This window comes from Salvelinus fontinalis, chromosome 12 (genome assembly GCF_029448725.1).
Source record: "Salvelinus fontinalis isolate EN_2023a chromosome 12, ASM2944872v1, whole genome shotgun sequence".
NCBI lineage: Eukaryota > Metazoa > Chordata > Actinopteri > Salmoniformes > Salmonidae > Salvelinus > Salvelinus fontinalis.
Genome location: NC_074676.1, coordinates 22,217,114 through 22,237,575, shown reverse-complemented (window position 1 = coordinate 22,237,575; position 20,462 = coordinate 22,217,114). Strand labels below are relative to the sequence as shown.

Here is a 20,462-nt window from a genome sequence, read left to right as displayed (position 1 = left end):
AGGCCTGGTGCGTGGAGCCGGCACAGGTGGCACCGGACTGATGACACGCTCTTCAGGGGGCGAGTGCGGGGAGCCGACACGGGACATACCGGGCTGGGGAGGCGCACTGGAGGCCTGGTGTGTGGAGCCGGCACAGGACTGTGACCCATCGCTGGAGGTTCCGGGCTGTAGACAGTCCCTGGAGTCTCCGGACCGTGGACTGTCACTGGAGGCTCTGGACTGTGAACCGTCGCTGGAAGCTCTGGACTGTGAACCGTCGCTGGAAGCTCTGGATGGTGAACCGTCGCTGGAGGTTCCGGGCTGTAGACCGTCGCTGGAGACTCCGGACTGTACACAAGCACTGGTGGACGAGTGCGGGGAGCCGGCACAGGACGTACCGGGCTGGGGAGGCGCACTGGAGGCCTGCTGCGTGGAGCCGGCACAGGTGGCACCGGACTGATGACATGCTCTTCAGGGCGAGTGCGGGAAGCCGGCACAGAACGTACCGGGCTGGGGAGGTGCACTGGAGGCCTGGTGGCCTTGTTGGACACTAAGAAAGCTTTGTTGTAGAGCGTTTTACACAAAATCCGGGGAGGGGCCAGCTGAGTATAAGACTGGATCATCTGCATATAAATGGATGAGAGAGCTTCCTACTGCCTGAGCTACTGTATGTTGTTGATGTAAATTGAGAAGAGCGCAGGGCCTAGGATCGAGCCTTGGGGTACACCCTTGGTGACAGGCAGTGGCTGAGGCAGCAGATATTCTGACTTTATTGCACTCTTTGAGAGAGGTAGTTATTAACAAACCGGGTCCAAGATCCTTCCGAGACACCAATACTCCTTAGTCGCTCCACAAGAATGGAATGGTCTACCGTATCAAAAGCTTTGGCCAAGTCAATAAAAATAGCAGCACAACATTGCTTAGAATCAAGAGCAATGGTGACATTATTGAGGACATTTAAGGTTGCAGTGATACATCCATACCCTGAGCGGAAACCAGATTTCATACCAGAGAGAGGAGGAGGCATGGCTGAGTCCACTAGGAATCCTGACTTAATGAAGTGGTGATTAAAAAGCTCAGCCATGTGCTTCTTGTCAGTAACAACCACATCATCAACTTTAAGGGACATGGGCAGCTGTGAGGAGGAGGGTTTACTCTCCAGGTCTTTAATCGTTTTCCAGAACTTCTTGGTGTTAGACCCACTGAGAGAGAACTGCTGCTTAAAGTAACTAACTTTGGACTTCGGGATAGCCTGAGTGCACTTATTTCTCATTTGCCTGAGCGAGAGCCAGTCAGCCTGAGTATGTGTGTGCCGATCCTTTTGCCAAATGCAATTCTTGAGGTGGAGTAACTCTGCAAGATCACAGTCGAACCAGGGGCTGAACCTGTTTTTAATTCTCCTTTTCTTTATAGGGGCGTGTTTGTTAAAAATATCACTGAAAATATCAAACAAGAAGGTCCAAGTGTCTTCGACAGAGGGGATCAAGCTGATTCTACATCAATTTACAGTGGCCAGGTCATGAAGGAAGGTTTGCTCATTAAAGTTTTTTTTAGCAAGCATCCATGACAAATCAGGACAGGTCGTTTCACTGAGCAGCCATTACGAACACAGGCTGTAAAACAGTGATTTTGATTTTAGATTTTTATTCGGATCTCTTTTAGTCCTACTTTGGACTAATCTTCCAAGAGTCCTTAAACATTCAAATACAATTTATAATACAAACACATTTTCACATATAAACACACTGTTACAAACATAATACATAATACACTAACATATTGACGCGATAAATACTAAAAAGATATTGAATCTTCATCTACTATAGTCCAACACAACATTTCTATGTATTATATTTAAATGGTTTTAAAGAATTGTTTAAATATATACAGTATATTGAGAGGTTTCTGGTTTGCTCAGTTACATTATTCAATTTCTTTATGCTCTACATCGAAATGTTACTTAGCCTATTTCTCTTTTCTGTCTGGATAACACATAGATGGTGGACAATCTATTCCTAGTATTTACTGAATGTCTGTCTCTTACCAACTGAATACAGTTGTGAATAGAGTTTGGCCGTTTTAAATGGTGTACATTATTAAATTGAATAAGCATGTTTTTTTCAATTACCTTGTTGATTGATGACCAACCAAGAGCATTGCACATGACTACAACAGAAGAACCACATCTCCACCTTAAAACAATTGTTCTCCTAAATTCGCTTGCTGATGCATTTCCCCAGACCACAGAACAGTAGTTCACCTGACTCTCAATTAATCCTTGTGTTATTTGCTTAAGAATCTTTCCTTGTAAATATTTAGCTATCCTTCTGATCATGCATGCTATTTTTTTTTTTTACATAGATTAGTTATTTGAGACGACCATGATAAGCAGTTGTCAAGCTGCACTCCTAGTAGTTTGGTTTCTGCCACTTCCTCAACGCCAGTCTGCACAGTGCGATATCAAACCTGAGCATATCAGGACTGCTTTTCTCCACCATAACTCCAGATTACTGGGCCATTATTCCAGATGCTCAGCCCAGCCCCAAAGCTAGCCATTCAACCAGGCCCATCTCCTGGCCTGCTCAGTGGACCCTATGATCACTCGGCTACACAGCTGATGCCTCCCGGACTCTTCACTAACACGACTAGAAGCCACTACATCGCCGGATTCCTGCCGTAAACTCTGGACCTTTGCATCCGATCATCGCAACTAGCTAGCTGCTACCAAGTGGCTATAGTGGCTAACGCCCTTGTCCCGAAGCTAGCACCAGTTAGCCTTGAGCCAGGCGCATCTCCCGGCTAGCAAACGATATTACTCCAGCTAAATTACCTCTTTTGCCATTGGCTTGGACCCTTTGTCGACACGGATTCCCGCAGATCCATCACGACTGGTCTGCCGACGTAATTCCATCCGATGTGCCCTCCACCGGCCTTTGTCGGACACTGATGAAGACGCTTCTGCTAGCCCCGGCCTGCTAACTTTATGAACGCTGTGTCTCCCGCTTGCTAGCGTAGTAACGACTTCCTTGTTTCATCTATTGCTCTTCACTGGACCTTATGGTCACCTGGCTACATAGCTGATGCCTGCTGGACTGTTCATTAATCACGGTACTCCATTTAGTTTGTTTTGTTTATCTGTCGGCCCCAGCCTCGAACTCAGGCCCTGTGTGTAGTTAACTGACCCTCTCTGCCCATTCATCGCCATTTTACCTGTTGTTGTTGTCTTAGCTGATTAGCTGTTGCTGTCTTACCCGTTGTCTTAGCTAGCTCTTCTAATCAACACCTGTGATTGCTTTATGCCTTGCTTTATGTATCTCTCTAATGTCAATATGCCTTGTATACTGTTGTTTAGGGTAGTTATCATTATTTTATTTTACTGCGGAGCCTCTAGCCACACTCAACATGCCTCAGATACATCTTTTGTCCCACCTCCCACACATGGGGTGACCTCACCTAGCATAACTAGTGCCTCCAGAGATGCAACCTCTCTTATCGTCACTCAATGCCTAGGTTTACCTCCACTGTACCCGTACCCTACCATACCAGTCTGTACATTATGCCTGAATCTATTCTACCACGCCCAGAAATCTGATTATTTTATTCTATGTCCCCAACGCACTAGACGACCAGTTTCATGTCCTTTAGCCGTACCCTCATCCTACTCCTCCTCTGTTCCTCGGGTGATGTAGAGGTTAACCCAGGCCCTATGTGTCCCCAGGTGCTCTCATTTGTTGACTTCTGTAACCGTAAAAGCCTTGGTTTCATGCATGTTAACATCAGAAGCCTCCTCCCTAAGTTTGTTTTACTCGCTGCTTTAGCACATTCCGCCAACCCTGATGTCCTAGCCGTGTCTGAATCCTGGTTTAGGAAGGCCACAAAAAATTCTGAGATTTCCATCCCCAACTACAACATTTTCCAAAGAGGGAGGAGTTGCAATCTACTGCAGAGATAGCCTGGAAAGTTATGTCATACTTTCCAGATCTATGACCAAACAGTTCGAGCTCCTCATTTAAAAAATTAATCTCTCCAGAAATAAGTCTCTCACTGTTGCCGCCTGTTATAGACCCCCCTAAGCTTCCAGCTGTGCCCTGGACACCATATGTGAATTGATTGCCCCCCATCTATCTTCAGAGTTCGTTCTGTTAGGTGACCTAAACTGGGATATGCTTAACACCCCGGCCATCCTACAATCTAAGCTAGATGCCCTCAATCTCACACAAATTATCAAGGAACCTACCAGGTACCCTAAATCTGTAAACATAGGCACCCTCATAGATATTATCCTGACCAAATTGCCCTCCAAATACACCTCTGCTGTTTTCAATCAGGATCTCAGCGATCCCTGCCTCATTGCTTGCATCCGTTATGGGTCAGCGGTCAAACGACCACCCCTCATCACTGTCAAATGCTCCCTAAAACACTTCAGCGAGCAGGCCTTTGTAATCAACCTGGCCCGGGTATCCGGGAAGGATATTGATCTCATCCCAACAGTTGAGGATGCCTGATTGTTCTTTAAAAGTAATTTCTTCACCATCTTAAATAAGCATGCCCCATTCAAAAAATGTAGAACAGATATAGCCCTTGGTTTACTGCAGACCTGACTGCCCTTGACCAGCACAAAAACATCCTGTGGCATACTGCACTAGCATCAAAGAGTCCCCGCGATATGCAACTTTTCAGGGAAGTCAGGAACCAATATACAGTCAGTTAGGAAAGCAAAGGCTAGCTTTTTCAAACAGAAATTTGCATCCTGTAGCTCTAACTCCAAAAAGTTCTGGGACACTGTAAAGTCCATGGAAAAAAAGAGCACCTCCTCCCAGCTGCCCACTGCACTGAGGCTAGGAAATACTGTTACCACAGGTAAATCCACTATAATTGAGAATTTCAATAAGCCTTTCTCTAAGGCTGGCCATGCTTTCCACCTGGCTACACCTACCACGGTCAACTGCCCGGCACCCTCCACAGCAACCCGCCAAAGCCCCCACCATTTCTCCTTCACCCAAATCCAGATAGCTGATGTTCTGAAAGAGCTGCAAAATCGGGACCCCTACAAATCAGCCGGGCTAGACAATCTGGACCCTCTCTTTCTAAAATGATCTATCGAAATTGTTGCAACCCCTATTACTAGCCTGTTCAACCTCTCTTTCGTATCGTCTGAGATTCCCAAAGATTGGAAAGCTGCCGTGGTCATCCCCCTCTTCAAAGGGGGTGACATTCTAGACCCAAACTGCTACCAACCATTTCAAATCCCACCGTACCTTCTCCGCTATGCAATCTGGTTTCTGAGCTGGTCATGGGTGCACCTCAGCCACGCTCAAGGTCCTAAACAACATCATAACCGCCACCAATAAGAGACATTACTGTGCTGTCGTATTCATCGACCTGGCCAAGGCTTTCGACTCTGTCAATCACCACATTCTTATTGGCAGACTCAATAGCCTTGGTTTCTCAAATGATTGCCTCGCCTGGTTCACCAACTACTTGTCAGATAGTTCAGTGTGTCAAATCGGAGGGCCTGTTGTCCGGTCCTCTGGCAGTCTCTATGGGGGTGGCACAGGGTTCAATTCTCGGGCCGACTCTCTTCTCTGTATACATCAATGATGTTGCTCTTGCTGCTGGTGATTCTCTGATCCACCTCTACGCAGACGACACCATTCTGTATACTTCTGACCCCTCTTTGGACACTGTGTTAACTAACCTCCAGACGAGCTTCAATGCCATACAACTCTCCTTCCGTGGCCTCCAACTGCTATTAAACGCAAGTAAAAACTAAATGCATGCTATTCAATCGATCACTGCCCGCACCTGCTCGCCCGTCCAACATCACTACTCTGGACGGCTCTAACTTAGAATACGTGGACAACTACAAATGCCTAGGTGTCTGGTTAGAATGTAAACTCTCCTTCCAGACTCACATTAAGCATCTCCAATCCAAAATTAAATCTAGAATCTGCTTCCTACATCGCAACAAAGCATCCTTCACTCATGCTGCCAAACATGCCCTCGTAAAACTGACCATCCTACCGATCCTCGACTTCGGTGATGTCATTTACAAAATAGCCTCCAACACTCTACTCAGCAAATTGGATGCAGTCTATCACAGTGCCACCCGTTTTGTCACCAAAGCCCAATACACTACCCTCCACTGCGACCTGTACGCTCTCGTTGGTTGGCCCTCGCTTCATACTCATCGCCAAACCCACTGGCTACAGGTTATCTACAAGTCTCTGCTTGGTAAAGCCCCGCCTTATCTCAGCTCACTGGTCACCATAGCAGCACGCGCTCCAGCAGGTATATCTCACTGGTCACCCCCAAAGCCAATTCCTCCTTTGGCTGCCTCTTCTTCCAGTTCTCTGCTGCCAATGACTGGAACAAACTACAATAATCACTAAAGCTGGAGACTCTTACTTCCCTCACCAGCTATCAGAGCAGGTCACAGATCACTGCACCTGTACATAGCCCATCCGATCTACCTCATCCCCATACTGTATTTATTTAACTTGCTCCTTTGCACCTCAGTATCTCTACTTGCACATTCATGTTCTGCACATTACACCATTCCAGTGATTAATTGCTATATTGTAATTACTTTGCCACCATGGCCTATTTATTGCCTTAACACTCATCCTACCTCATTTGCACATGCTGCATATAGATTTTTCTACTGTATTATTGACTGTATGTTTTGTTTATTCCATGTAACTCTGTTGTTGTATGTGTCGAACTGCTTTGCTTTATCTTGACCAGGTCGCAGTTGAAAATGAGAAGTTGTTCTCAACTAGCCCACCTGGTTAAATAAAGGTGAAATAACTTCTTCTTTTTTTTATGTGGATGTTCCCAAAATGTATAGATTCTTTGAAAAATGTTCATGAATCACAGATGACCATTTAACATAAATACAGACAGCCTAAACAAACTTCTTTAATAAAAGTGTCAGTCATTTACATTTTTGAAAGCTCTGATATTCTTTACATTATTATTGACCAATAGTTAACATGAACATAAAACACAGTACAGAGTAAAGCATCAGCATCTATTGTGAAGAACACACACATTGTTTAACATGTGCTTCAAGCTGATGCAGTCTGTCAGAGTCAGGGTCAATTCAGGAAGTGAATTATATTCGGATATTCCATCTCTTAGCTTTCCTTTACCACTGATGGCACACCACACGTTGTGTACAACATGAGGACACAGACATATGACAGTGTATTACGCCGGACTCTACTTCATTATACACAGTTCATGGGTCAATGTTATTCCAACCATCATATCCTTGTTTCAACATGTCAATGATGTAGAAACCAACATAAGGAAAAGGTTAAACCAAAAAATGGCCTTGATCTCTCTCTCACACAACTAACTGTTGAACCACTTGTTCTTCTTAATGGTTGTGGTCTTGTTGCCTCCCATCAGTTTCCTCTTGTACTGTTCAACCAGGTTGTCAAAGCGGTCATCCTCTTGGCTCCTAAACCGCTTCTTGGCACCATTAGCGCTCTGGAAAACAATTGAAGACAGTTCAATGTATTACCTGTTCTGGGACCACGACATGCAGACATGGGTAATGTGTGTGTGCGCGAGTGTAACCTTTATTCTGGGCTGTGTAGGTTTCTCCAGTGATGTTCCTCCCTGAAGCTCTCTCCTGCTGGGCCGGTTCTTGGGCTTCTTAAGCTGGGCAGGCTGCTGCTGCTTCCCCTTATCACGTGCCCTGCACAACGAAAATTATACCATGTAGTTAATACATTTAAACTCAGTTTTTCACAATTCCTGACATTTCATCCTAGTAAAAAGTCCCTGTCTTAGGTCAGATAGGATCACCACTTAATTTTAAGAATGTGAAAAGGTCAGAATAATAGTAGAGAATGATTTATTTCATTACAGAAGTTTACATACACTCAATTAGTATTTGGTAGCATTGCCTTTAAATTGTTTAACTTGGGTCAAACGTTTTGGGTAGCCTTCCACAAGCTTCCCCAAAAAAGTTGGGTGAATTTTGGCCCATTCATCCTAACAGAGCTGGCGTAACGGAGTCAGGTGTGAAGGCCTCCTTGCTTGAAAACACTCTTTTTCAGTTCTGCCCACAAATATTCCATAGGATTGAGGTCAGGGCTTTGTGATGGCCACTCCAATACCTTGACTTTGTTGTCCTTAAGACATTTTGCCACAACTTTGGAAGTATGCTTGTGGTCATTGTCCATTTGGAAGACCCATTTCCGACCAAGCTTTAACTTCCTGACTGATGTCTTGAGATGTTGCTTCAATATATCCACATAATTTTCCATCCTCATGATGCCATCTATTTTGTGAAGTACACCAGTCCCTCCAGCAGCAAAGCACCCCCACAACATGATGCTGCCACCCCCGTGTTTCACAGTTGGGACGGTGTTCTTCGGCTTGCAAGCCTCCCCGTTTTTCCTCCAAACATAATGATGGCTATTATGGCCAAAAAGTTATATTTTTTTCAGACCAGAGAACATTTCTCCAAAAAGTACGATCTTTGTCCCCATGTGCAGTTGCAAACCGTAGTCTGGCTTTTTTATGGCGGGTTTGGAGCAGTGGCTTCTTTCTTGCTGAGCGGCCTCTCCGGTTATGTCGATATAGGACTCGTTTTACTGTGGATATAGATACTTTTGTACCCGTTTCCTCCAGCATCTTCACAAGGTCCTTTGCTGTTGTTCTGGGATTGATTTGCACTTTTCGCACCAAAGTACGTTCATCTCTAGCAGACAGAACGCGTCTCCTTCCTGAGCAGTATGACAGCTGCATGGTCCCATGGTGTTTATACTTGCGTACTATTGTTTGTACAGATGAATGTGGTACCTTCAGGCTTTTGGAAATTGCTCCCAAGGGTGAACCAGACTTGTGGTGGTCTGCAATTCTTTTCTGAGGTCTTGGCTGATTTCTTTTGATTTTCCCATGATGTCAAGCAATGAGGTACTGAGTTTGAAGGTAGGCCTTGAAAAACATCCACAGGTACACCTCCAATTGACTCAAATTATGTCAATTAGCCTATCAGAAGTTTCTAAAGCCATGACAGAATTTTCTGGAATTTTCCAAGCTCTTTAAAGGCACAGTCAACTTAGTGTATGTAAACTTCTGACCCACTGGAATTGTGATGCAGTGAATTATAAGTTAAATAATCTGTCTGTAAACAATTGTTGGAAATATTACTTGTGTCATGCACAAAGTAGATTTCCTAACCGACTTGACAAAACTATAGTTTGTTAACAAGAAATTTGTGGAGTGGTTGAAAATTTTGTTTTAATGACTCCAACCTAAGTGTATGTAAACTTCCGACTTCAACTGTATGTGTTACCTGATCTTTGGGCCATGGTGAGAAGGTAGGGCTAGAACCTTCCGTCTTTTCTTTCCATCCTCCAGTTCTACATGTTCTAGAACCGGGGTGGTCTGGAAGCCTGCATACTGCCGGCCTTGCTTCTGGCCCTGTGGTTGGGTCTGGGCATGGAACAGGGTCTGGCCCTGTGGCTGGGTCTGGGTATGGAACAGGGTCTGGCCCTGTGGCTGGGTCTGGGCATGGAACAGGGTCTGGCCCTGTGGCTGGGTCTGGGCATGGAACAGGGTCTTGGCCTGGGGGGGAGGTACTAGACGAGAGAGAAAGAAAAGCGAGAGAAATGTCAGAAACAACAAAAAAGCAAAAACAAAGACAGAAAAAGGAGGGAAAATAGAACTTCCACCAGAAATGATGAGCTGTTTGTATTATATTCAGGGTTAGGGCAGAAATGTACAGCGTCATACCTCCATCCTTTCTGTCCTGGCCGGATGGTAACGACTGTGTCTGCGTCTTCGCTGGCCCCTCCTTCGTTACCATGGCACTCTGGGTTTTAGACGCACACCTCTGAGGTCCAGTCTTGCCTCCAGACTGCGGCTTCCCTCCTCCCTGAGGGCCCCGCCCCTTGAAACGATCCTGGTAACCATGGAGAGAAAATTGTTACTCTTCATTTTAAATCAGCACAAACCAACACACACACACACAGAAGAGAGACACACCTTGACATATTGTTGTCGCATTTCTTTCATCTTCAGCTTCTTTCCATCTTCAAGAGAGAACTCAGCGATGGGCCTCTGTAGACAGACACCACACAGTAAATCACACAAGAAAAAAAACTTTAACAACCTATGAATAGTCTTTTCAATAACACACTCATAATTTAGCAAGAAAACTGTCAAAATTGATCAGATGCTGTAGGTTGCCAAACCAAACATGAGTATGTGTAATTCAACATTCTCCTCAATATTGATGACTACAATGTTTGAGTCCATATCCAATGTTGTTCCGATATAAATTACTGCAAGTTACTGACATCAGCTACTGAGATGCAAAGACAACATTCAGAAACATAACCTGGGATTTACACTCTCAAACACAGCTGCATTCTGTCCAGGACAAGGTTAAACACGTGCTCTGGACTCATGTGTGCATAACACACAGATCAGCAATGACACAGCGGCACACACACACCTTGGTGTTTCCGTAGATGTCAGGGTTGTTGTTGAGGTATCGGAGTGTCTTCAGAGCGTGTTCATGTTCTTGGAACTGAACGAAGCCGTAACCTAGCGACCGGCCTAACACCTGACCACGCTCCGGCTTCTTATCATACATCACCCTGCACTGGGGGGGGGGGGGGGGGGGGGTGCATACAGATGAAGATAGTGAGGAAAAGGGAGAATAGAGGCAAATGGTAGACACAGAAAGAAGAGAAAGGGAGAGAAAATTGGGGAGAGATTGTAAAGAGAAATGAAAGGCCATTCAACATGGACAGAAAACTAACAGATCACCCGGATAGATGAGAAGGCCTAATGACATAGATTTTAATCAGATGGAAACAGCTATGGAAATGTGGTAGTAGTTTCTTACCTCAGTAATGCGGACCTCCTTGCCACCCCCTGCAGCTTTCAGGCAGAGTTGTCGTAGTTGTTTGACGTCTACAAATTTGGGCAGGTTGTGGACACACAAGCGGGTCTTAGACACAAACACATTAATGTCCCGTAGCTTGGTCCGCTTCAGGTCCTCAAACTAAGACAGGAAAGAGGAGAGCGTTAACAAATGTACACACTCTGGCCTTCCTCAAACAAACATACACTGAGGACACAAGCCCTCAGTTACCAACACAATGTTTTTGTGATTGGTTGTAAGACAACACTCTGATGCTTTGATTGGATGAAAAACAGGAAGTACTCACTCGGGTCCTCTTGGCCATGTCTGCTGCTGGAACACCCTCAGCTGCCTTCGTTCCTGACCGTATCACTTAGAGAGAGAGAGAGAGAGATGAGATGGAGGGGTGGGGAGAGGAGAGGAAAAGGGAGGAGAGAAGTAACTTACATCCCTCTCTAGCCAGGTAGATGTTTCTGGTCCCTGTATGAGTTTTAACCTTCTTGTCCTTTAGTTTGACGGCGTCCTCTCTGCTCACCGCCGCTACAACGTTCAGCTTCCTACCATCCACGCGGATACCCCCGCTCTGAGACAGACAGACACACACAAACATGTTACCCCCAAACATAGATAACATCAATTCAAAATTCATCAGAAGAGATGTACGTAGAGAATACATTAGTACTTTAACATTCTATTCCATCTCACCTCTGACTCGTCCTCTGCAGCAGCAATGCATTTCTCTGCTGCTTCTTTAGACTTGAACTGAGCAAATGCAATACCTGACCAAACACAACAACACAGTCAACAACCATTACCAACCAACACAATCATGATTCAATGTTAACATATAGACTTTATCTTCTGACTGGAATCACTTCATCGCATTGGTTAACTTTAAGAGTGGAGTGAGTAAGAGATAGAGAGAGATAATGATGTTGTGTTGGAGCCAGGACTATACCTTTAGAGTGTTCAGTGTCTGGGTGTAGGCAGATCTTGATGTACTTCAGTTCTCCATACTGCAGTAACACCTCTTCTAAGCCCTCCTCCTCCGTATCAAACGACAGGTTCCTGATGAAGATGGTTTTGCCCTGATTAATATCTGATGGGAGGGGCTTCCTGTTGGCTGCACTATCTAGAGGAACAGAGAGTCAAAGAGAGAGACAGAGAGAGAGCAAGAGAGAACCAGAGAGACAGAGGGAGAATAGTCAGAGAGGTTCAAACGGAGGGCAAGGTGGAGCATACACACTTTAATCACAAGAAAAGACAACCGATTCATACCAGAATCCTCATCATCTTCATCTTCGTCATCATCTTTATCAGACCCAAGGTCACTTGTTTCATCGCAATCTGACTCCTGAGACTCTGCATCTTCATCCTCCTCATGATCCTCTCCATCCTCCTCTTCGCTCTCGTGCTCTGATGGGCTGTCTGGCTGCTGAGCTGGCTTAGAGCTGACTCTGTAGAGAGGACTGTTAAACACAATAGATCAACAAAAACTTGGCTGTAGTACTCCAGTCCTCAGAACCAAAGGACAAAGTCAGGCCAAAGAAGACCAATTCAGACATGATAAATGTAGCGTAGGTCTAAATCATAGGTGTCAAACTCATTCCACGGTTGGCCGAGTGGCTGTGGGTTTTCGAAGGAACTCCCCACACCTGGTTGTGTAGGGCTGAATTGAAAGAAAAAAGAAAAACCTGCAGACACTAGGCCCTCCATGGAATACATTTGACACCCCTGGTCTAAATATTTACAGCCCATCATTCACTTTAGTTCAATAAACTGAGGACATACAGAAATACAGATTAAGACTGCAAAATCTCATACTTGTTCTTTGAATGTGCTACTGGTTTTTTCTTCTTCTCCTCCTCCACTTCATCTTCCTCCACCTTCTCCTCTTCAAAGTCACTTTCAGGTGCCGCCTTCTCTGCTGCAACCTTTTCCTCTTTCTTAGCTCCTGGCTGAGTAGCGACAAACTTGTCTTTAGCCACAGCCCAATCCACAGCTACCTGCCTTCCTGTAAAGGATATAATGACTTGATCAGAGTAGAGGAAGCTACAGTAGACTGTTGAGATGCTCCCCATCTTTATGCGAGATATTCACAGGGCAGAAAAAGGTGTCCGTCTCTCACACATACAAACACACACAGCAGGTTAAGGTGTCTCACCTTTGATCTCTTTCAGGTTTATGGCGTTCAAGGCCTTTCCTGCCTCCAAGACATTCTTAAACTGGACAAACGCAAAGCCCCTCATCTTCCCATCTGAAGATGAACAGAGTGAGGAATGGTCAGCCACCACATAGAAAACATGTTATTGACATTAAAGTTGTCTTAGCGCAACAAAATGCAACAAGGCTCAACAGTGTTTAGTGTGGTTGGGTGGTGATTGCACCAAGGCTCAACAGTGCTTAGTGTGGTTGGGTGGTGATTGAACCAAGGCTCAACAGTGCTTAGTGTGGTTGGCTGGTGATTGCACCAAGGCTCAACAGTGCTTAGTGTGGTTGGGTGGTGATTGAACCAAGGCTCAACAGTGCTTAGTGTGGTTGGGTGGTGATTGCACCAAGGCTCAACAGTGCTTAGTGTGGTTGGGTGGTGATTGCACCAAGGCTCAACAGTGCTTAGTGTGGTTGGGTGGTGATTGAACCAAGGCTCAACAGTGCTTAGTGTGGTTGGCTGGTGATTGCACCAAGAATCAACCGTGCTTAGTGTGGTTGGGTGGTGATTCACTCAAAGTAATGGAATGTGTGCCATTTAGCAGACGCTTTTATCCAAAGTGACTTACAGTTATGCGTGCATACATTTTTATGTATAGGTGTCCCCGGGAATAGAACCCACTATCCTGGCCTTACAAGAACCATGCACTACCAACTGAGCTACAGAGGGCCTCAAAGTGAAGTCTGTACCTGGTTTGAGTGGGATGTTAGCCTCCAGAACTGTCCCAAACTTAGCAAAGGTCTTCTTCAGATCCTCATTCGAGCACTGTGGGAACATAAGACATAAACATTCACAACTAACTAGGCAGCAGGTAGCCTAGCGGTTAGAGCGTTTGGTCAGTAACCGGAATATTGCTGGTTCGAATACCTGAACCGACAATGATGATGTGCCCTTGAGCAAGGCACTTAAACCTAACTTGCTCCAGGCGTGCCGTAATACTATGGCTGACCCTGTAAAACAACACATCTGGTGTACGTGACAATAAAACATCTTACATATTTTCTTAACCGCTGACAATAAAGCACCCTCACACAAAGCGGAGGACAAAGAGAAATATTGTTTATCTGTGTGAGTGTTTATGTGTTTCATACCTTGAAACTGAGATTCCTGATGATCAGTCTGGCTTTCCTTCTGTTTTTCTTTAAGCCTCCTTCAGATTTCTGTTCTTTTTGTGGTACTGGATCTTTTGGTGCCGTGGCTGTGTTTTAGACAAGACCAAAATACATTTGAAACTCTAATTTCACCATCACAAATGTAAGATGTTTATGAATTTATGAATCGCCAGCAGCATACCACCCTGCATACCACTGCTGGCTTGCTTCTGAAGCTAAGCAGGGTTGGTCCTGGTCCGTCCCTGGATGGGAGACCAGATGCTGCTGGAAGTGGTGTTGGAGGGCCAGTAGGAGGCACTCTTTCCTCTGGTCTAAAAAAATATCAAAATGCCCCAGGGCAGTGATTGGGGACACTGCCCTGTGTAGGGTGCCGTCTTTCGGATGGGACGTTAAACGGGTGTCCTGACTCTCTGAGGTCATTAAAGATCCCATGGCACTTATCGTAAGAGTAGGGGTGTTAACCCCGGTGTCCTGGCTAAATTCCCAATCTGGCCCTCAAACCATCATGGTCACCTAATAATCCCCAGTTTACAATTGGCTCATTCATCCCCCTACTCTCCCCTGTAACTATTCCCCAGGTCGTTGCTGCAAATGAGAACGTGTTCTCAGTCAACTTAACTGGTAAAATAACGGTAAAAATAAAATAAAAAAATGACGCAGGTACCTAAATAGCAAACTAAGCATCCACATAAGTTTCACAAACCTGTTGTTCCCTTTTTCTTGTCGTTTAGTTTCTTCTTGGCCACCGACACGTTTATCTTCTGTCCATCATAGTCTTTCACCTCTCTCACAGCGCGCTGTGCATCCTCCACCATGGAGTAGGTGACATACCCAAACCCCCGACATTTCTCTGCACCTGTAAGGACCACATGCCAGACTGTTGTTTAACTTCACACATATTGTTTAATATTATTACAAAGCATGACAGGGTCTGGCTTCTTGTAGTTTCATGACATGATGAAGTTGAAATAATCAGCACAATTTTACAAAGATGACAAATTAGCAAAGTTAGCTAGCGTTAGCTAGTAGCCGTCTCACCTTTTTCCTTGACAACAAAGCAGTGCTTCACAGGTCCAATCTCAGAGAATATCTCCTCCAGGCGGTCGTTAGATGCATCTGCTGGCAAACTCCGGACGAATATTGTAAGGGCTGACATTGCTTATTCTGTGCTAAGACCTTACGTTTCTTGTTCTGATCACTGTTGCTTTTTGTTAGCCAGTCAACCAATGGAACACACTGGCAAGCTAACAAACTAGCTAGCTACTTTCTTTCCAACACTTCCAAATGTATACTCGCCACAGATAATTGTAAACTATCCAAACAAATAATCTTTACTTCCAATATATTGACAGTTTTATCAAAAGAATAGGAAAACTATGAAAGCATGGTAAGCGCAAATTTGTTCAAATGGTAAACACACGTTTTTCGAATAGGGCAGCCATCTTGGAATTGAAAGGAAGTTGTAATCCGTGATTTCCGGCAAGTCTTCTTCTTCGTTATGACAGTAAGCGAACCAACTAGTCAGTGCATTCCTGCCACCGTGCATGTATCATGCAAAGCTACTAGCTGTATGTGCAGGCTTTTGCGCCATCCATCTAAACAGACATGCATGTTTCCACCAACCAGAGTCAAACAAAGTCCAACATTAATGTTATTTTAACAATGATCTCCAAAAATAGAACACATGATAATAGCTAACACAAGTGGTCAGGGTGGTACTGGCTGATGACATGCAAAGGTTGGCAAAAAAAAAAATCACTAAATCTAGGAACCAAATCTTGTAAAGATCTTGTACAAAGAACATTTTAGAATTGGCATCCTTTCCAGTGTAAATATTTGAAAATCAACTAATGGAAACTGACAAATTCATCTCAATTCATGTTTTTATCCAGTTACGGGGAAATGGCACTTCTGTTGGAAAACATTGCATTGAAGAGTTGCAGTATGTCTTGACAAAACATTATTTATTTTAATAAAAATTCATGAAGATTGCATAGATCATTTTCAACATATACAATCACACATATCATAGCAGTGTTTGTCTGTCATAATAAACTAATTTGACAATACACTTTGCACTATACTATTCATTTAACATAATAGAGATTGTCACCATGGAATGGTGCTGTTCTACGTAACCTACGTAATGCATTCACAGTGCACAAGCTATATCACATATTACATGACATTTCTGGTGCAATTCCGAAACAATTACTTATTCTGCCAAAAGTCTACTAAACAAGTATCTCATTTAATATAATAGAAATGGGTAGTAGGTCAGCTTAAGAGTTACTGTAGTAGGACGTTCTTCGAGAATATGTAAAAGTGTAGACAAATCCCCACTATACCTACAGTGCTCAAACATGTAATTTGTAGATAAGTGAAGTGCAAACTGTCACATCTTGGTGTTGAGGGGGGCCTGAGTAACTACGGGGTGAAGGGCTAGGGAAATGGTATTCAAAGTCAGGGTCATGAAGCTAAGCGGAGTCATGGGGGTACTGCAGTAGGGTCACCATCATTTAAATAAAATATACACAACCATTCAAAAGTTTGGGGTCACTTATAAATGTCCATGATTTTGAAAGAAAAGCACATTTTTTGTCCATTAAAATAACATCAAATTGATCAGAAATACAGTGTAGACATTGTTAATGTTGTAAATGACTATTGTAGCTGGAAACGGCTGATTTGTTATGGAATATCTACATAGGCGTACAGAGGCCCATTATCAGCAACCATCACGCCTGTGTTCCAATGGCACGTTGTGTTAGCTAACCCAAGTTTATAATTTTAAAAGGCTAATTGATCATTAGAAAACCCTTTTGCAATTATGTTAGCACAGCTGAAAACTGTTGTTCTGATTAAAGAAGCAATAAAACTGCCATTCTTTAGTCTAGTTGAGTATCTGGAGCATCAGCATTTGTGGGTTCGATTACAGGCTCAAAATGGCCAGAAACAAAGCACTTTCTTCTGAAACTCGTCAGTCTATTATTGTTCTGAGGAATGAAGACAATTCCATGTGAAAAATTGCCAAGAAACTGAAGATCTCGTACAACGCTGTGTAATACTCCCTTCACAGAACAGCGCAAACTGGCTCTAAACAGAATAGAAAGAGGAGTGGGAGGCCCGGTACACAATTGAGCAAGAGGACAAGTACAATAGAGTGTCTAGTTTGAGAAACAGACGTCTCACAAGTCCTCAACTGGCAGCTTCACTAAAAAGTACCCGCAAAACACCAGTCTCAACGTCAACACAAAATGGCGCCGGAGGAAATGGCAGCAGTTTTACGGGCACCCAACCAATTGTGCTACCATGTTTTTTTCACGTTATTTGTAACTTATTTTTATAATGTTTCTGCAACCATATCTTACGGCAAAAAAGAGCTTCTGGATATCAGGACAGCGATCACTCACCTCTGATTAGACAAAGATTTTTTCCACAACAAACGCACAAGACATTCTCCAAACACCCCACAGGACCGACATCCCCGTTATTTGCAAGAGGAAGCGACGTAGGTACAGAGGACAAAGAGCCGGATGCCTGGTCAGGACCCGGCGAAGGCGACTGGGAAAGCTACCGTTACCGTCAATACAACTCGCCAACGTGCAATCATTGGACAATAAATTATACGAGGTACGATCACGAATATCCTACCAACGGGACATCAAAAATTGTAATATCCTATGTTTCACGGAATCATGGCTGAATGACGACATGGATATTCAGCTAGCGGGATATACGCTGCACCGGCAAGATAGAACAGCACACTCCGGTAAGACGAGGGGGGGCGGTCTGTGCATATTTATAAACAATAGCTGGTGCACTAAATCTAAGGAAGTCTCTAGATTTTGCTCGCCTGAAGTAGAGTATATTGTGATAAATTGCAGGCCACACTACTTGCCTAGAGTTTTCAGCTATACTTTTCGTGGCTGTTTATTTACCACCACAGACAGATGCTGGCAATAAAACCGCACTCAGTCAGCTGTATAAGGAAATAAGCAAACAGGAAACCGCTCACCCAGAGGCGGCGCTCCTAGTGGCCAGAGACTTTAATGCAGGGAAACTTAAATCAGTTCTACCAAATTTCTATCAACATGTTAAATGTGCAACCAGAGGGAAAAAAAATTCTAGATCACCTGTACTCCACACACAGAGACACGTACAAAGCTCTCCCTTGCCCTCCATTTGGTAAATCCAACCACAACTCTATCCTCCTGATTCCTGCCTACAAGCAAAAATTAAAGCAGGAAGCACCAGTGACTCGGTCTATAAAAAAGTGGTCAGATGAAGCAGATGCTAAACTATAGGACTGTTTTGCTATCACAGACTGGAACATGTTCCGGGATTCTTCCGATGGCATTGAGGAGTACACCACATCAGTCACTGGCTTTATCAATAAGTGCATTGAGGACGTCGTCCCCACAGTAACTGTACGTACATATCCCAACCAGAAGACATGGATTACAGGCAACATTCGCACTGAGCTAAAGGGTAGAGCTGCCGCTTTCAAGGTGCGGGACTCTAACCCGGAAGCTTACAAGAAATCCTGCTATGCTGTAACGGTTTTCATTGTCTGAAGAACAGGAATCGGACCAAAGCGCAGAAACTGAACACTATAACAAAAAAACAAAGAGAATAACAGAAACCGAAACAGTCCTGTCAGGTGCAAAAACCCTAAACAGAAAATAACTACCCCAAAAAAACATGTGGGAAAAAGCTACCTAAGTATGGTTCTCAATCAGAGACAACGATAGACAGCTGCCTCTGAGAACCACACCCAGCCAAACACAAAGAAATACAAAACATAGAAAATGAACATAGAATGCCCACCCAAATCACACCCTGATCAAACCAAAATAGAGACATAAAAAGATCACTACGGTCAGGGCGTGACATTAAGGTGCGGGACTCTAACCCGTAAGCTTACAAGAAATCGTGCTATGCCCTGCGACAAACCATCAAACAGGCAAAGCGTCAATACAGGGCTAAGCTTGAATCATACTACACCGGCTTCGACGCTCGTCTTATGTGGCAGGGCTTGCAAACTATTACAGACTACAAAGGAAAGTACAGCCGCGAGCTGCCCAGTGACACGAGACAGCCTATAGGGAGGTCAGAGACCTGGCCGTGTCGTGCCAGAATAACAACCTATCCCTCAACGTAGCCAAGACTAAGGAGATGATTGTGGACTACAGGAAAAGGAGGACTGAGCACGCCCCAATTCTCATCGATGGGGCTGTAGTGGAGCAGGTTGAGAGCTTCAAGTTCCTCGGTATCCACATCAACAACAAACTAGAATGGTCCAAACACACCAAGACAGTCGTGAAGAGGGCATGACAAAGCCCATTCCCCCTCAGGAAACTAAAAAGATTTGGCATAGGTCCTGAGATCCTCAAAAGGTTCTACAGCTGCAACATCGAGAGCATCCTGACTGGTTGCATCACTGCCTGGTACGGCAATCACTTCTATGCTCGCATCGAGGCAAGCAACATTGAGGCATGCATGAGAGCATCAGCTGTTCCGGACGACTGCGTGATCACGCTCTCCGTAGCCGACATGAGTAAGAACTTTTTAAACAGGTCAACATACACAAGGCTGTGGGGCCAGACGGATTACCAGGACGTGTGCTGACCAACTGGCAGGTGTCTTCACTGACATTTTCAACATGTCCCTGTGAGTTAATAATACCAACATGTTTCAAGCAGACCACCATAGTCCCTGTGCCCAAGAACACAAAGGCAACCTGCCTAAATGACTACAGACCCGTAGCACTCACGTCCATAGCCATGAAGTGCTTTGAAAGGCTGGTAATGGCTCACATCAACACCCGTATCCTAGAAACCCTAAACCCACTCCAATTTGCATACGGCCCAAACAGATCCACAGATGATACAATCTCTACTGCACTCCACACTGCCCTTTCCCACCTGGACAAAATGAACTTATGTGAGAATGCTATTCATTGACTACAGCTCAGCGTTCAACACCATAGTACACTCAAAGCTCATCACTAAGCTAAGGATCCTGTGACTAAACACCTCCCTCTGCAACTGGATCCTGGACTTCCTGACGGGCCGCCCCCAGGTGGTGAGTGTAGGTAGCAACACATCTGCCACGCTGATCCTCAACACTGGAGCTCCACAGGGGTGCGTGCTCAGTCCCCTCCTATACTCCCTGTTCACCCACGACAGCATGGCCAGGCACGACTCCAACACAATCATTAAGTTTGCAGACGACACAACAGTGGTAGGCCTGATCACAGACAACG

General features: G+C 44.6%; 1 protein-coding gene across 1 annotated transcript; it reads right to left on the bottom strand.

The window, feature by feature from the left end:
- Positions 1-6,876: 6,876 nt before the first annotated feature.
- LOC129866994 (RNA-binding protein 28-like) lies at positions 6,877-19,285 on the bottom strand. Its single transcript, XM_055940072.1, has 18 exons — positions 15,233-19,285; positions 14,898-15,050; positions 14,174-14,280; positions 13,772-13,847; positions 13,038-13,130; positions 12,698-12,887; positions 12,152-12,342; positions 11,832-12,005; positions 11,579-11,652; positions 11,321-11,456; positions 11,181-11,245; positions 10,856-11,014; positions 10,460-10,609; positions 9,988-10,062; positions 9,736-9,904; positions 9,296-9,581; positions 7,567-7,687; positions 6,877-7,476 (listed from the first exon to the last, which is right to left on the bottom strand). The coding sequence occupies exons 1-18, from the start codon at positions 15,348-15,350 to the stop codon at positions 7,339-7,341; spliced, it is 2,475 nt and encodes an 824-aa protein (XP_055796047.1). The 5' UTR covers positions 15,351-19,285; the 3' UTR covers positions 6,877-7,338.
- Between the last annotated feature and the right edge of the window lie 1,177 nt (positions 19,286-20,462).

Bases quoted from the DNA above. Each gene is read 5' to 3' on its own strand.
- LOC129866994 (XM_055940072.1), bottom strand. From the start codon at position 15,350: ATGTCAGCCCTTACAATATTCGTCCGGAGTTTGCCAGCAGATGCATCT. The intron at 15,051-15,232 runs GTGAGACGGCTA...TGGTCCTTACAG, and splicing joins CTTTGTTGTCAAGGAAAAAG to GTGCAGAGAAATGTCGGGGG. The intron at 13,131-13,771 runs GTACAGACTTCA...GTTCATCTTCAG, and splicing joins TAACATCCCACTCAAACCAG to ATGGGAAGATGAGGGGCTTT.